The sequence below is a fragment of the Pholcus phalangioides genome, unplaced genomic scaffold (assembly GCF_987345545.1).
Source record: "Pholcus phalangioides strain wild (caught in Gottingen) unplaced genomic scaffold, Ppha-v1.0 ptg000027l_1, whole genome shotgun sequence".
In the NCBI taxonomy this organism is placed as follows: Eukaryota; Metazoa; Arthropoda; class Arachnida; order Araneae; family Pholcidae; genus Pholcus; species Pholcus phalangioides.
Genome location: NW_028301617.1, coordinates 13,399,112 through 13,414,426, shown reverse-complemented (window position 1 = coordinate 13,414,426; position 15,315 = coordinate 13,399,112). Strand labels below are relative to the sequence as shown.

At 37.7% G+C, this 15,315-nt stretch overlaps 1 protein-coding gene across 1 annotated transcript; it reads left to right on the top strand.

Moving 5' to 3' along the window:
• Nucleotides 1-3,423: 3,423 nt before the first annotated feature.
• LOC149068485 (uncharacterized) lies at nucleotides 3,424-9,204 on the top strand. Its single transcript, XM_089251894.1, has 2 exons — nucleotides 3,424-3,588; nucleotides 5,405-9,204. Exon 2 carries the CDS (start codon nucleotides 5,577-5,579, stop codon nucleotides 6,636-6,638), a length of 1,062 nt encoding a protein of 353 aa, XP_089108020.1. The 5' UTR covers nucleotides 3,424-3,588; nucleotides 5,405-5,576; the 3' UTR covers nucleotides 6,639-9,204.
• Nucleotides 9,205-15,315: the final 6,111 nt, after the last annotated feature.

Below are 15,315 nucleotides of genomic sequence, written 5' to 3'. Positions count from 1 at the left end.
GTTGTTTGGTTCAGTTTTGTTACCACACACTCATCCAGGGACTCCATGCACGACCTCCTATATAACCGGCCTTTGCGTAGCGTTGTGACGTCACTGGAAGTAGTGCTAAACCTCCACCTCCTTAAGCCTAACGATCTGATCAGATACGGCGACGATATTTTTTGAAGTTTTTTTTCTCCCTGAAGAATTTGAATCACGTAACCAGTCAAGAAATTTTCTTAAAAGACATCGATATTTTTCAACAATAAACACATTAGACTCATTTAAAAAAATTCGTTTGCCCTTTCTTATCAGTTATGCACTATTCACTTCTTTTTTTTCAATTAAACAATGATTTCATAGATCTTCACACACACATTGTAGAGAGTCATCTTAATTCCTTAATTTTTTTTTCTATTTGAAATAAAACAAAAAAAAAACAATCATTCTGTACTAATATTTCTATAAGTATGAGACTTTTTTTAAAAAAATCGAGTGTTCCTAAAATTCAACCTTTGCAGAAATATCTTGAAAACACTTCTGATTTTTGAACAGATGAATGAGAAAAAAAAATCCTTGTATCTTTTTTACTTCTAAATATTATTTGATAGCAATAAGGGACACCATAATAATGTCAAATTGGAAAAGTTTATTTACATTTTTCGAAAAATGTTGACTTTATTTTACATGAATATGAAATCCTTTCATTGATGTAGGAAAAACAAATATTTCATGATGAATATTTCATAAATTCAATTTATTTCATGCCCACACATGAAATAAATTCAAAAAATATACATTTGATAAATGATTTTAATAATTTGATTTTTCAATGATTTTCAGTAATTTCAGATATATTGATTTCAAAAATACGCAAATTTGATTTTAATGTAAGTTGGTTGTTTTGAGTAAACAGTACAGTCAAAAATATATTTTTTGTGATCATCTGTGGCGTGTACCAAGTAACATAATATGGAACCCCAATAACTTGAAACCCAAAGACTATCGAAAAATAATTATGTTGATGTAAGCAGATGTCAAGTTAGCGAATTTTATTTCATTTTCCTTTAAACAATTTTTAAATTTTTTTTATGTATGTATATTGTTGAACACACACACACAATTCTAGATATCATTCACAGATTCATAAAAACAAATGTTCTTATCTGCAACTTCCTACGAAAAGTTTTCGTAATGGGAATAATCTCAAATTTTAGATGGAAAAGGGGCATATATTTTGGTTGTTGGAAGATGTTATTTGTGAATGAGCATATTGCAATGGACCAAAAAACAGATGAATTTCCTCCGCTCATTTAAAACTCATCAATTTAGCTTTCTCGTGTCGTCTCTCACACTCAAAAATTTCAAAAATCATTTACACTTGGGGCTTTCATATTAAACGGGTTGAGTTTTCAGGTTCCAAACAGAGAAATAACGGGAAGTAACCTTACTGAAAAGAGTAGAGAGAATTTGACGTATATTAATCAACAAATAGCAGAAACAATGAAAAATACAATTTTTCTCACACGAGAGTAATGTCGCAAAATTTTGTGAACTGATCAATGCATGGGCGATTTCTGAGTACGAGTTATGGTAATGCAGTTTAAATCATAGTCGACTTAAGTGGGATATGGTACTCATGTGTCAAGTTGAAATATTTTCCCCAATGAATCGAATATTGTGGCAACCATATAAATAATAAAAGGCGAGTTATCGAGGTTGCACTGTATTATAATTTAACACTTCAAAATACTCATTTTGAGATACGAAAAAAAAAAGTTAATGAATAAATTTGGAGGTTGATGTCTCCTTTCCAAATCACATTAATGTCGCATGAAGACATGTTCGCATTTAACGATTATGCTTTTATCATTTTTATGTTATAGCAGGCTGTTTCGAGTTATACCTGCACCATATTAAAAAAAAATCCCTTTGTGGAAAGTATGAACAAGTAATAATTATATTATTTGCCTGATAGGCATAATTGAAAAAGAAACCAACGATGATATAGGCAAAGCTATGATTCAAGCAAAAGCGGGGGGGGGGGGGGGTGTCACGATTTTTCTTACTCTGAAACAGAGTTCCTCACTCAAAATTTGAAAATTTTCAAAAACCATTAGAAATCCATGGCTTTTCCTTATTCTTTATCGTTGGTGACCTCTTCGAATATTTAGAAAGTTTTACATTTTTCTATTACCTTTCACTTGGCATTTTTTCCTTTTTGTTTCAAATTCATCACAAGTCATTTTTTTATAGAAAGTATTTGGGATTGCATCAGTAATACAACATACACTCATATACGTGACCTCATAGTGTTATCCATAAATGTTTTCACATCTATCTGATAGAAAAATCTCCCTTTCAATCAATAAATTGCATGTTATTTCATGTGCTATTCTTACGCGACATGGAGTTAATTGATGTTAGTGGTGATTAAGGATATGCTACATACTTTCCAAATTACCACTAATAGCAGAAACATTTAAATCGTTGTCACTAGCAACAGATGATTTCATCATCTTTGGATTGGGAATCTACTACATGAAGAAACATACCACAGTCTTTGTTATTTACTAGTGTCCAATAATCTTAAATATCAAGGAAGTTCATTATATTAAATACTATATAAGCTTGTTGTTTACACATTTCAAATACTCCTACCTGTTCCATATTCTTTTTCTCTCTGGCTTGTTTTGAAGTGTGGAACGGTGAAAATCACATGGAAGAACCATCTGAATTGACCATAAGTAAAAAAATTTGTGACCTGTCTCGATGGATATGAAAGAGCAACTCCCTGGCAACCTAGCAATCACGAACATACTCCTGCCCTGTAATAATTGTTGTAATTATACGTGCAAAGTTACAAGGGAACCTAATTCTTAAGTCTGCTTCTAAAGGCTCTTGGAAGTCTTCATAGTGTGACTACACAACTATCTCTGGCAGATTGGCAGAAGTCGAGCCTGTCCTAAGACTCTTAATGCAGCTTTGCTGAGTAGGGTCATGCAAAGCGCGTTGCAGAGAGCTTCAAGCGCTTTGCGGTCATGGTTCATGGAGGAACGATAGCACTACTCCTGCTGACGTCACAGCATTCCTGATCACGTGTGCAGATACCGGTTATCTAGGTGGTCGTGCTCCATGTCATATCATTTTAAAGCGGCTTAGCATCGTCCTCTAAGCCTGAAGACTTCTTCTCCATCTGCGTTTGTTCGTCTGGTTTGTGGGGTTTTTTTTTCTCTCCATATCTTTCAGAAGAAGAGAGAAGAATGGAAAATGTTGAAATTCCTGTGTGTTCTGTGTTTATGGTAACTTTTACTTTTTCGTTAGTATATATTTTTTTGACATGTTCTACGCTCTTGTGGAATATTTTTCTCTAACAGGGGATGGGGCCCAAAGGCATAAAGCTCTGTATAATTGAAGAAGAAGAAGAACACAGCTTTGGTTACAGTCGACTATGTTTACGAGACGGTATTGTAGTTGGGATCGTGCTCGCTCTGATTCTGGTTGTTGAAGGATCATCAAATGGTCATAATCGGTCATCAAGCGATATAATTAGGATCTCTTCTGAATTCCTTGGACAGATTCGTACTTAGTTGCCAAGTTCAATTACAGGTCAGTAGATGTATGTAGGGTCGCCTCAACGTATTCCTGATCCCAAGCATTCCTTTGTAGGGAAGAGACAGGTCCGGTCCTAGAAATTTTGCCGCCCTTAAGGGGCCATTTAAGTATTACGTAAGCAGATTTTAAGCCATTTTTGTTCCCTGTCCACTCCCCCCCTTGTCAGCAAAACACTGACCCCCCCCCTCCCTCGTCAGCAGCTTAGAATATGTCATATCTTCAAAAAGGGGCGGTTGATGACGTAAGCAACCCTCAACACCCCTCCCCTCTCGATGCTGACATAATACTTGAATGACCCCTAAGATACGATTATGTAAAAAGAGTTTGTATGTGTGAGTAGCGACCCCTTTGAGGACGGTCTCAAGACTATTTGATTTATAAGAACTTCCTGATAAGTGATATAATTTCATATTCCGTGACGTAAATAAAAATATACCAAACCAATTAATGCAATTGCTTAACTCTTGATTGAGTTGACTGTATTTAGTACATAGCGTGTTTCTCGGAAAATAGGATTCATTCTCATATTAATTTTTGCCATAAAAGTTGCATTAGGTCTGATTTTCGTGTTTTGTCCTATCTTCCTGATGTACAAAAATCTATTATGTATCTCGCTGATTAATTCAATTTGGCTTGAATTTCCCACAATTCCATTTACCGAAAGAACATTGGCCTTAATCTCTTGTGTCCAGCAACCGAGTTTTCCTATAAAATCTTTCCTAAAATTGAGCACTTTTTGCTTCACAGGGCCAGCTCGTAACAAATTTTCAATGCAGCTGTCACTGATTTTATCCCTGGGTAAGTCCTATGTGCTAGCTGGGGGGGGGGGGGGGACTGTTTTTAAATATCATTTTTTTATAAGTCACAGTCATTATTTCTACTCTCAAAACTGCTGCAAGGTAATTTTTGAATTCCTGTTGAGCATTTTATAAATCAGAATCATACTTCTACAACGAATGGTCGATGAGAGTATGCCATGAGGTAGGCCATGCTAGTACTTACGGACAACCCGTATACAGGTAATTAGATGCAGCAACAGTCTTTGAAAAATAGTTCTAGGTGTGATGAAATGAAACCTCACTTCTCCAAAGTTTAACATCCCCTTCGAGTTGAAATGCTTTTCTGTTCACTCGGAATACCAAGATTTCACTGTATATTTCTCAAAGAACTGGTAATTTGTAGTATCCCAAAAAATTACAAGACATTCTATATATCTTGGCAACTAACAAAAAAAAAAATGGCAAATGACTGCAAATGCTTTTTACATAATATATTGCTATGATTCACCCATGATTCTGTGTTTTTATGGTCCCTCTATATCCCATTTACATATCACTCTGGGATAAAACCACATAAATATGAGGTCTGCAAATGGTTATTTATACAAAAAAGGTCTTGTAAAACCCCACAAAAGCATTCACAATGTGCGGAAACCCTATGAATGTGTTGTGCACAAAAAGCTATTTTCACTCTAAGGTAATCTAAAAACTTGTGAGAAAACTTGGGTGAAATCTCCTGAATATGATTTTTGCAAACATCGTTATCACTCAAAAAACATAAAATAGTTCACACTAGAGTGAAACTCTATGAATGTATATAATGAAGCTAGAATCAATCAACAATCTGAAGCCAAAAATTTACTTTGATCACTGCAAATCCCTTTGATTTTAAGTGGTTCAAGCAGGTATTTGCTAAAAAAAACTTACAATTTCTGACTTCAGTAATTAGACAACTATCAAGAGCTGCAAATACTTCTCACTGAATACATTGCTCACATTCATGGATCATTGTTTTTATTTTCTCTCTACAGGTGTTCCAGACTCGCATTGATTTCCATACGGTAGCTGAAAGCGAAGCTTATTTCGAGATCTTTGCTTGCTGTGTTTGAAGCTGCGAATTTGAATTCTCTATTGCTATTAATATTATAGTTCACCGAGTGAAGTGACTCAGGGCAACCCTATGAATGTGGTGTTTATGAACAGATGTCTTCACAACAGGATGAACTAAAAACGTATGAAAATATTCACTCTGGGGTGAAAACCTATGAATGTGGTATTTGCAAAAAAATATTTTTGCAAAAATGCAATCTAACGACTCATGAAAAAATTCACTCTGGAAACAAGCCTTATGAATGTAGTGTTTGCAAAAAATTATTTTCACTAAAAAGTTATCTGAAAAAACATGAAAAAAATCACTCTGAGGTAAAACCATATGAATGTGATGTTTGCAAAAAAACATTTTCACAAAAGAGTATCTTGAAAAAGCACGAAGAAATTCATTATGGGGTGAGACCCTATGAGTGTGATGTTTGCAAGCAGGTATTTTCACAACAGAATGAACTAAAAATGCATAAAAAGATTCACTCTGTGGTAAAATCCTATGAATGTGGAGTATGCAAGAAGATATTTTCAAAAAATAGTAATCTAAAAATGCATGAAAAAATTCACTCTGGTGTGAAACCTTATGAATGTGGTGTTTGCAAACAGACATTTTCACAAAAGAGTAATTTGAAAAAGCACGAAATAATTCACTCTGGGGTTAAACCTTATGAATGTAGTGTTTGCAAAAAGATATTTTCACGACAGGATAAATTAAAAATGCATGAAAAATTTCACTCTGGGCTGAAAACCTATGAATGTGGTGTTTGCAAGAAGATGTTTTCACTGAGATGCAATCTAAAATCCCATGAAAAAATCCACTCTGGGGTAAAACCCTATGAATGTGGTGTTTGCAAGCGGGTATTTTCCAGAATGGATAACCTAAAAGACCATGAAAGAGTTCACTCTGGGGTGAAACCCTATGAATGTGGTGTTTGCAAAAAATTATTTTCGCGAATATCCAATCTACAAATTCACAAAAGAATTCACACTAGGATAAAACCCCATGAATGCAGTGTTTGCGAACAGGTATTTTCAAGAATATCTCATCTACAAATTCACAAAAGAATTCACTCTGGGGCAAAAATTTGTGAATGTTGTGTTTGCAAAAAAGTATTTTCACGAATATTTCCATCTACAAATTCACAAAAGAATTCACTCTTGTGAAATCTCATACATGTGGAATTTATAAACAAGCAATTTCATGGGATTTAATGAATAATTAAAAAATAGATAAAAAAGGAGTAAAATTTCATGAATATGGAATCTTTCAATTTCACAAAAATATCATCTAAAAATGAAACAAGAAAACTCACTATTGTGTGAAACCCTCTGATTTGCTATAAGGCATTTTCCCAAATGTGAAATTTGAAAGTCTATGAAAGATTTCACTCTGGGGTGGAACCTCATGAATGTGTTATTTTCAACTGAGTATATTTAAATAACTCATGATAGGATGGGTTATCACCATATGGTATTTTAAACCAAAAAATGGGTTCATGCTAGAGAAGCGTAACAAATTTGGTATTTCATAGCAAAGCATATTCAAGTCTTGAAGTCTATTTAATCTAAGACATGAAAAGCTTCGAACCTCACATAGAGAGATACAAAGGTTGCCCCACCCATTCACTAAAAAAAGAGTATTAGCATAGGTGGGGGGGGGGGGGTTGGACTATTTCCCTCTGCATTTCCACTATGCACAACCTAGCTGATTCCTCCCTTCTTTCGAAGAGTCTGTATCTGCTAATTATGCACCAACACGTTTACTGGAGACTAGGGGAGAATATTACCCACAATTCCACGGTACATGTGTGTACAAAAGTGGAAAAACATCAGTTCTGTTGTGATAACATGAAAAAATAAACAAAGTTCAAAATTTTTGCTCGTAATATTAATAATCACTCGTTAACCAAGTTAAAATTTCTGCTTGTTAACTGAAGTCTCACTGTATATTACTAACACTCCGATAGTTACATCACTAGGAGGTATATTGTGGGTCATCTCATATCTGTGAGACACACGATTGACTTTCCAGACTTTGCTGTAATTAACTTTGGTATAAAAAGGGTGTTTTTAATGGTATGGGTGTGGTAGGAAGTGAATATTTACCAAACTCTGACCTATATCCGGCCTGCCCTTCCACCACATTAGAAATAGCCCAGAGTCTACTGTACTGAATAAATATGTGTGAATTGGAAAAAAATGATAGTTTACACTGTAGCGAATGATTTTTGTCCAGAAATATGATAATGAAAATTGAGCATTTATTTATCGCTTTAATCGTTTAATCTAATTATTGCCAGCCTGATACAAATACAAATGCAGTGTGTTTTGCAAGTTTGTTTTTCTTTTGTATGTTGAGATTGAAGAAATATTTTGTTACCTTTGTATCACAGTTTCATTCCTTGCAATGCGATTTTCCAACTTTTGCTCTTAAAATTTTAGCCACTTGATCAAATAATACAAAAATGCTTCAGTTTACTAATTTATGCATTTATCGTATCTAATCTGCAAGAACGGTTATGATTAGTATCGGACATTTGCAATAAATCAAGATTTATGGTAGCTAAAGTAACGTTAAGTTTGAGCTACTCCAAACCAGTGCCATCTTAACGCATAGGCCCACCCTGTAGGATTGAGTGATTTGTAATGAAACTGATGTAAGTTTGCACATCGATATCCGATTTAACGATTTTGATCACAGCAATATATTGTTAATTCCGATGTCTAACATCGTGATGCCGATTCAATTTACACGCTTGCGCAATATTTCAGGGAAAACCAATATCCTTACATCGAGTTGAAATCTGGTTTAGTCTAGCTAGTCTGGTTCCAGCATCGATGTATTAAAAGGGAGGGGAGGGCGACTGCCTTCCAGAGAAAAAAAAATAGGCCTCTACACACACACACACACACACACAATTTGTAGAGTCTTCCAACTGACCCCACCCAAAAAATAGCATTAATCCGTCACTGGATTAGGAACCCTAGAGCCTTAGGAACCTCCCAAGCCAGATTTCACTCGGGTAACTGTAGTAAATTAATAGCATGGGAAAACAACATTATGGTAATTGCAGTGTTTGTTCATGGATCCCCCTCATTTCAAAATTTTCCCCTGACCATGAGCGGGCATATAGAGGGCAACTGCCCCTCTTGTCTCTCCCCCCCCCCCCCATTAATTAAAGAGCCCCACTCCCTAAAACCCTAAAAAAAGCCTTTATCTGCTTATGGTCAGGATGTCATATCGCAGGGCTCCCACTTTTCCTAATTTTTGGTAAAATATCCTACTTTTGTCCTATTTTCTAGATTTTATCCTACTTTTTTCACCAAATCTTGTCAATAAAATTTGTGTAACTTTTTTTTTTTAAATGGAAAGGGAATAATACAGAAATAGTGCCAAATAATACAAATGTAGTGGATTGCAATTAATGATTTTGTCAAAGCAATGGTCGTATCATTTTTTCAGGTTGTTTGGGGGTGGGGCTGTGTGTGGGCCATGTGGTTTATTAATTTTTCTTTAGCTTAGTTTGGTTGTTCAAAACTCGTTTTGTGTCATCATTTTTAAAAAACTTACAGATCTTTATAATTTGCTGTGCATTGTTGAAGAGAGTTGACAGGCTGGACTGTGGACTGTGGAAAAAATTTATATATATGTGTGTGTGTGTATATTGTGGGGAAAGACAGAATAGAATTATCTATGGTTGCCAAGAACTGTTTTTTTACCAAGTCATTCGTGCCATTTTTCTTTGGCTTGAATAAATCTTATAGGATACTGAAATTATGCTATAAAAAATTAATTTAAAATAAAAAAAAAATTTAGAGTCCCCCCCCCCCCCCATAAGGCTATAATTATGTCTTGGGAGAGAGGCGGTTACCCCTTCTTCCACGTCCTACTGTTTCAAAATTTTTTAGTGGAAGCTCTGCATATCAATACATCATTATATCGTGATGAAAGAGGTTGACAAATTTTTAATATCGCCCAGTCTTACCACCCAGGCTTCAAGAAAAGAGAGGCCTCACAAAAATGAGATACAGTTGAAATTTTCAAGGAGTATGCATGTAAATTTGCTTGGTAGGGCCTCAGAAAAATAACTAGGGCCGTGGTGTTCTTAAGACGACTCTGTTCCTAACCTAGTTTGTACAGTTTAACATAGAGGCTCCTGAAATACAGAGAACAGAAGAGCTTCAAATCAGTCTATTCAGCTGACTCCCAAAGTCCAGAAATTTTCTAGAACCAGTGACTCTCAAATTTCCCGGCGTGCCATAAAATATGGTCATTCCCGGCATGCTAGTCTCCCTTGATGTTTCCCAGCATGCTGCTGATGTGGTATATTCTCTAGCTCAGAACAGGGGAACTTCGAGGGCCACTCTCTGTCAGTATCATCATTAATTTGATAATTGTAATACGTCACATATTATAGATTCATTTTGCATTTATTTTCATACCTCTTTTTTCAAGGTAATTTAAGACCCCGGTGGAAGACAAATTTATCAATTCTATGAAGCGGACATGCAACGACAATTTTTTTAAACAATATTGTATCGGAAAAAGAATGTGGAAATTAGTTTCATCCTCCGCTTACAAAGATACATCCTTGATATATTCTTCTAACTTTTGAAATGGATGAATTATCTTGTAGGAGCTCACAAGATATCAATGAAAACAATTCAATCCCACCAATATCGAACGAAACACCATTTGAATCCATATCTCATGATCACCTCCCTATTAAAGTTGAACTTCTTACGTGTGAGTTCTGCAAAAAAATATTTACTAAAACATCTGATTTCAATAAGCACAAGAAAAGGGTCCACAGCAGTGTGAGGCCATATGAATGTGTTTTATGTGGAAAAACATTTTCTCATTTGGGGAATTTCAAGGCTCACAAAAAAATTCACATGGGAGAAAAACCATATCAGTGTAATTTGTGTGGTAAAAAGTTTTCTGTGAGTAACAAGTTAAAGAATCACATAAGAGTTCATACTGGAGACAAGCCATATGAGTGTGATGTTTGTGGTAAAAAATTTACTCAAATGTGCATTTTAAATGTTCATAAAAGAGTTCACATTGGAGGAAAACCACATGAGTGTGATGCTTGTGGGAAAAAGTTTTCTCTAATGGGTGATTTAAATACTCACAAAAGAGTTTACACCGGAGAGAAGCCATATGAGTTGTGATGTTTGTGGTAAAAAGTTCTCTCGAAACACTTTTTTGAATGTTCACAAAAGGCTTCACACTGGAGAGAAGCCATATGAGTGTGATATTTGTGGAAAAACATTTACTCAAATCAGCACTTTAAATGTTCATAAAAGAGTTCACATTGGAGAAAAACCACATGAGTGTGATGCTTGTGGCAAAAAGTTTTCTCTAATGGGTGGTTTAAATATTCACAAGAGAGTTCACACTGGAGAGAAGCCATATGAGTGCGATGTTTGTGGTAAAACATTTACTCAAATCAGCCAGTTAAATGTTCATAAAACAGTTCACACTGGAGAAAAACCACACGAGTGCGATGTTTGTCGTAGAAAGTTTTCTCGAATCGCTGATTTAAATATTCACAAAAGAGTTCATACTGGAGAGAAACCACATGAATGTGATGTTTGTGGTAAATTGTTTTCTCAAATCAGCAATATGAATGTTCACAAAAGAACTCATGCTGGAGAAAAACCACATGAGTGAAATGTTTCATAAAATAGGGAGCTCAAACCGAGGCGGAATAAAACTAACAAGAAGAAATAGGTTTGTTTCCAACTAAATGCGTAAGAAATGGAGGAAACTGATTTATAAAAATTACTTCTCGTTTTGTAGTCATGTATATATATATATATAAAATCATAATTTTCTTCTGTTACTAGAGGAGTTCATTATAATGTTAATGTATAGTATGCATTTTGAAAGGTTTTATTATCTGTACATTTAATTAAAAACTATTTTATCCATGTACAAGCGTTCAATTAATTTTATCAACAGGAAACATAACAGTTCTGAAATTAATTTACTTTTCTCAGCTCAGTTCAATGCAACAAAACAAAACTTTTTTGTTGTTGCAGTCATTGGGTTGTTACAAAGGTGAATGGCAAAATCCTAAAAAGAAGTAGTTCCTTTTAAAACTTGCAGGCATTTCCCCACATGCACATCTGTTTGAGAATTTTAGATTTCTAACAAATTCTGTCCACCATATCACTGGATTTAATGTATTTTCAGAGCCGCAACCGGGGGGGGGGGGGGGAGTCTTGTGCCACGGTCGCTGAATTCACCCTGTAACCGCTTCTACATAGCAAGGGGGCACTAAAATGTCGGTTTGCCCCATGTGACAAAGTCAAGTTAATATATGCTCTTTGCCGCCCCCCTAATTTACGTACTAAACGTTTTGAGGAACTAATCTTCTGGTCCCAAATCATATAACATTCCTTTACACACCTTTCCCATTTACGAACTATTTTTCACGTCCGTAGAAGTTCGTAAAAATGAACGTCGATTGTATACAAGTGGATCATTTCGCTCCAAAATGTCAAATTGAAACTGCCAATTGGAATCGTTTAGAAATTGCACCACCGAAATGTATTCTTCGAATGGACCTAAAGATGAAATAAATTTATATTAAAAAAAAAAAGTTTTAAAAAATTGTCCAAAAAAAAATTCAGATCAGAAAGAGTTGAACTATGTATCACTGAAGTAAGCCTCCTAGTGGTGCACCCTGGTTAACACAAAATCTATCTCACGCCATTGTTTCCACATATTAATACTCACATCCCTCATTTACAATAGCTCAGAATATATATTTACTTCCACACACCTATCAGTACTTGTCTTGCTTGGTCCTGTACATGTGCTTGTCTTTTGTGTACAAACCCTCATTGTGGGGCCTCGCTTGTTCACGCAGGCGGGGAGGGGTTCTCCCAGACGGGACATTGATTCTAGCGTATGCCCTATCTGGGACGCTGTCTACCCACGTGTTTGCCGTGCGGGGAGACCCGTAAGGCAGGAGATGAGGGTCCTGATTAGCCTGATGCGCTAGCTTTGGCCCCGGATTCAGCCGAAACGGGAGGCCTGGATTAGCCCCGTCTGACGGCCGTATTCACCAACACAGTTACGAAATACGAATGGGGATTTCTGGCAGTACCTGTCAGTTGACACTAGCTGCCCTCATGCCGACCCGCGGGGGGCCGTTGTGAAGAGTAAGGCAAGGGAGCATTGTGTGTGTATGTGAAAATGCATGTATGTCAGTCCGAAATTGGGAGCACTGTCTAGTGGGGGACCCACGGTTAATTAACCAGGAATTTTGAATCAAACATGTCTGGACGAGCTCTGTTAGTCATATTACTTATTAATATTTCGGAGGAAAAGTGATCGCTCCTTTGACGTCATCATCTTGCGCCATGGTCGCACCTCATTCGTCGGTTGCGTTCATGTACCTAATTGGACGAAAAATGTCACATGATATGCAATTTTGTAAGTAAAAAATAAATTAGTTTTAAGGTGAAGAGAAAAGAGGAATAGAATTAGTATTTTTAAAAAGCAAGGAAAAAAGGATGAAGAAGATATTTTTAATTATTTTTCGGAGCCATTTCTGAATAATTTCAGGAATGCCTCGATTTTAAAGTTTTTTTTTTTTTTTTTTTTTAAATTTTTGGAGAAAATGTTCTTGGAAAGATGGGTAAGGGAAATGGAGAAAAAGATAGAAAAAATTCCGGTTAATTAATTCCGGCTGTTATGAGCATTTAATTGCTCGTGGGGTGCTTGCTGCTACTCTGCAAGCTGCTCAGGAATTCTCTAGTGGGCGAGATACTGTCCAGCTTCTTTCCTAAATTCCTGGATTAGTTCACGCTTGTCTTTGCGTGATGTTTTTCTTATTATACTTTTCATGTATAATTGCGCTATTTGGAAGATTTCATTTGCGGGGCTATCACTAGCATCCATCGCGTCAGAGTCCGGGTCCTTTGCCACTAGATCACGTTGGCCTAGTCCGGGTTTCTTGTTGATGATTCCTTCCGCGGGTAGTGCGCTGGCTTCGCCTGTCTTGCTTACGGCATGCGATGGGCTCAGGCTGCGCCGTGGGTGGGCGTCGTTCGGTCGGGACTGCTTACTCGCCCCGTCTGTCGCCTTGGGATGGGCCTAGCGTTTCACTTCAGTACTGCGTTGGAAGTCCGTAGATCGGGACTTGTATTTTTCAGCTGATGCACGCTGATCTTCAAGTTCCGTTGGGAGGTCCGTAGAGCTGGCTCGGCCAATCGCATTCTTTTTCTTCGTCTTGTTTTCGTCCAGCGAAATTTTCTTTTTCCGCTCATAGAATTTACGTAGTATGCTTCGTGGGAGAAACGAAGTGTTCGTATAGTTTTTTCGTGATCTTCGAAATTCTTTGGGATTAATGAATTCATCATTTTGTTCTACCGTTGGGGGTGACGCTTGCTCCTTTGATTTTGCAAAAAATTTTTTGTAGGCTTCGCAGCCACGAAAGTTGCTCGTGTGGCCTTTCCCACAGTTTGAGCATGTCGGGGTGTCGACCCCTTTGATGTTACCGCAACATTTCACGTCATGGTTCCCCGAACAAACCATACATTTCTGCGGTCGCTCGCACTCGTCTCCTCTATGACCCCAGATTTGGCATCGATAACAAATATTAATCGATTTTCGATTGGGGTTCCTGCGATATTTCGTAATCGATATATCGATGAGGAGAAGTTTTTTAAGTTCAAGGATTCTCCTTGATTCTGGGTCGTCCTTCAAATCGACCTTCCAGAGGGGTAGCGGTTTCCCTCTTATTCTTTTCCTCTGTGATTTGAGCTGAGTGACGTCTAGGGGTGAGAATCCTTCTTCGCATAGTTCCTTTGAGATATCCTCTGCTGGGATCGCGGCAGTTAGCCCTCGTATAAGGACGCTGAGGGTAGGATCGTCTGAGGCTGATCGTCTAGTAATTTTCGCATCACTATTTTCTATGTGACTGAGGATTGTCTCGTAGTCCTTAAGACTGCAGAAGTCCATTTTGAATTCGTCCCGCACTATTTTTGTTTTCACTGGGGCACAACATTGTTCTTTTATCATTTGGGAGATACTACGCCACTGACGGTCCGCGCGAGCTACAATGGTGTAAGTGACGTCGTTCGACCCGCTTGTTGCTGGCTGTTCACTGCCTGGCTCGGGTTCACTTGGTACGGGTACATCCATTTCATCGTCGCTAGCACACGACTGATAAGCCGACGCTAACCCATCTTGTGGTGCGTGGTCCTCCTGGGTGCCGATGTTAGCGGTGTGGGGTTCTTTCTCGCCGTCTTGGGTACGGGGAGGGCTCCGGCTGTTCACTGCCGGTTTCCCCGTCGATCGATACCAGTGTGGGCGGGGCTTCATCATCGCTCCTTCCACGCGATTGGTCCGCTGCTGCTGGTTCGCTCGTCGGGGCGGGGCTTCCCTTACCGTCGGCGGCGGTGAAGACCTCATCTTTGGTCTGTTCGCCCACGTCATTTTCCAGTTTTCCCTGGGTTTCTCCCGGAGTTGCCGGTTCCTGTAGTTGCGGTTGGGTGTTGTCATTGCACTGGGCCTTGCTTCCCTCTTCCGGGGGCTCGGCTGGGCCCGAGTTTGGTGGGGTTCCATCGGGATCCGGCTGGGCTTCAGAATCCGGGACGGGTTTCTTCCGCATAAATATCGGGATCTCGTCCCACTTCTTGGCCCGCTTCCAGATATGTTTGTTTATTTCGTTGTAATAGTCCGTCCAGATGCCCTCGTTTTCCTCTTCGTCAAAGAAGCAATCTGTACCGATGATGATAATTTGTTGCAAGTTCCACCGTAGTGATTGCTTGAACAGCGGCACTTCCGGGTCATCTGGACTTCCCATAATTGTTTTGTAGT

What these genes read in the sequence shown, in the direction of transcription:
- LOC149068485 (XM_089251894.1), top strand. Translation starts at nt 5,577, where the DNA reads ATGTCTTCACAACAGGATGAACTAAAAACGTATGAAAATATTCACTCT.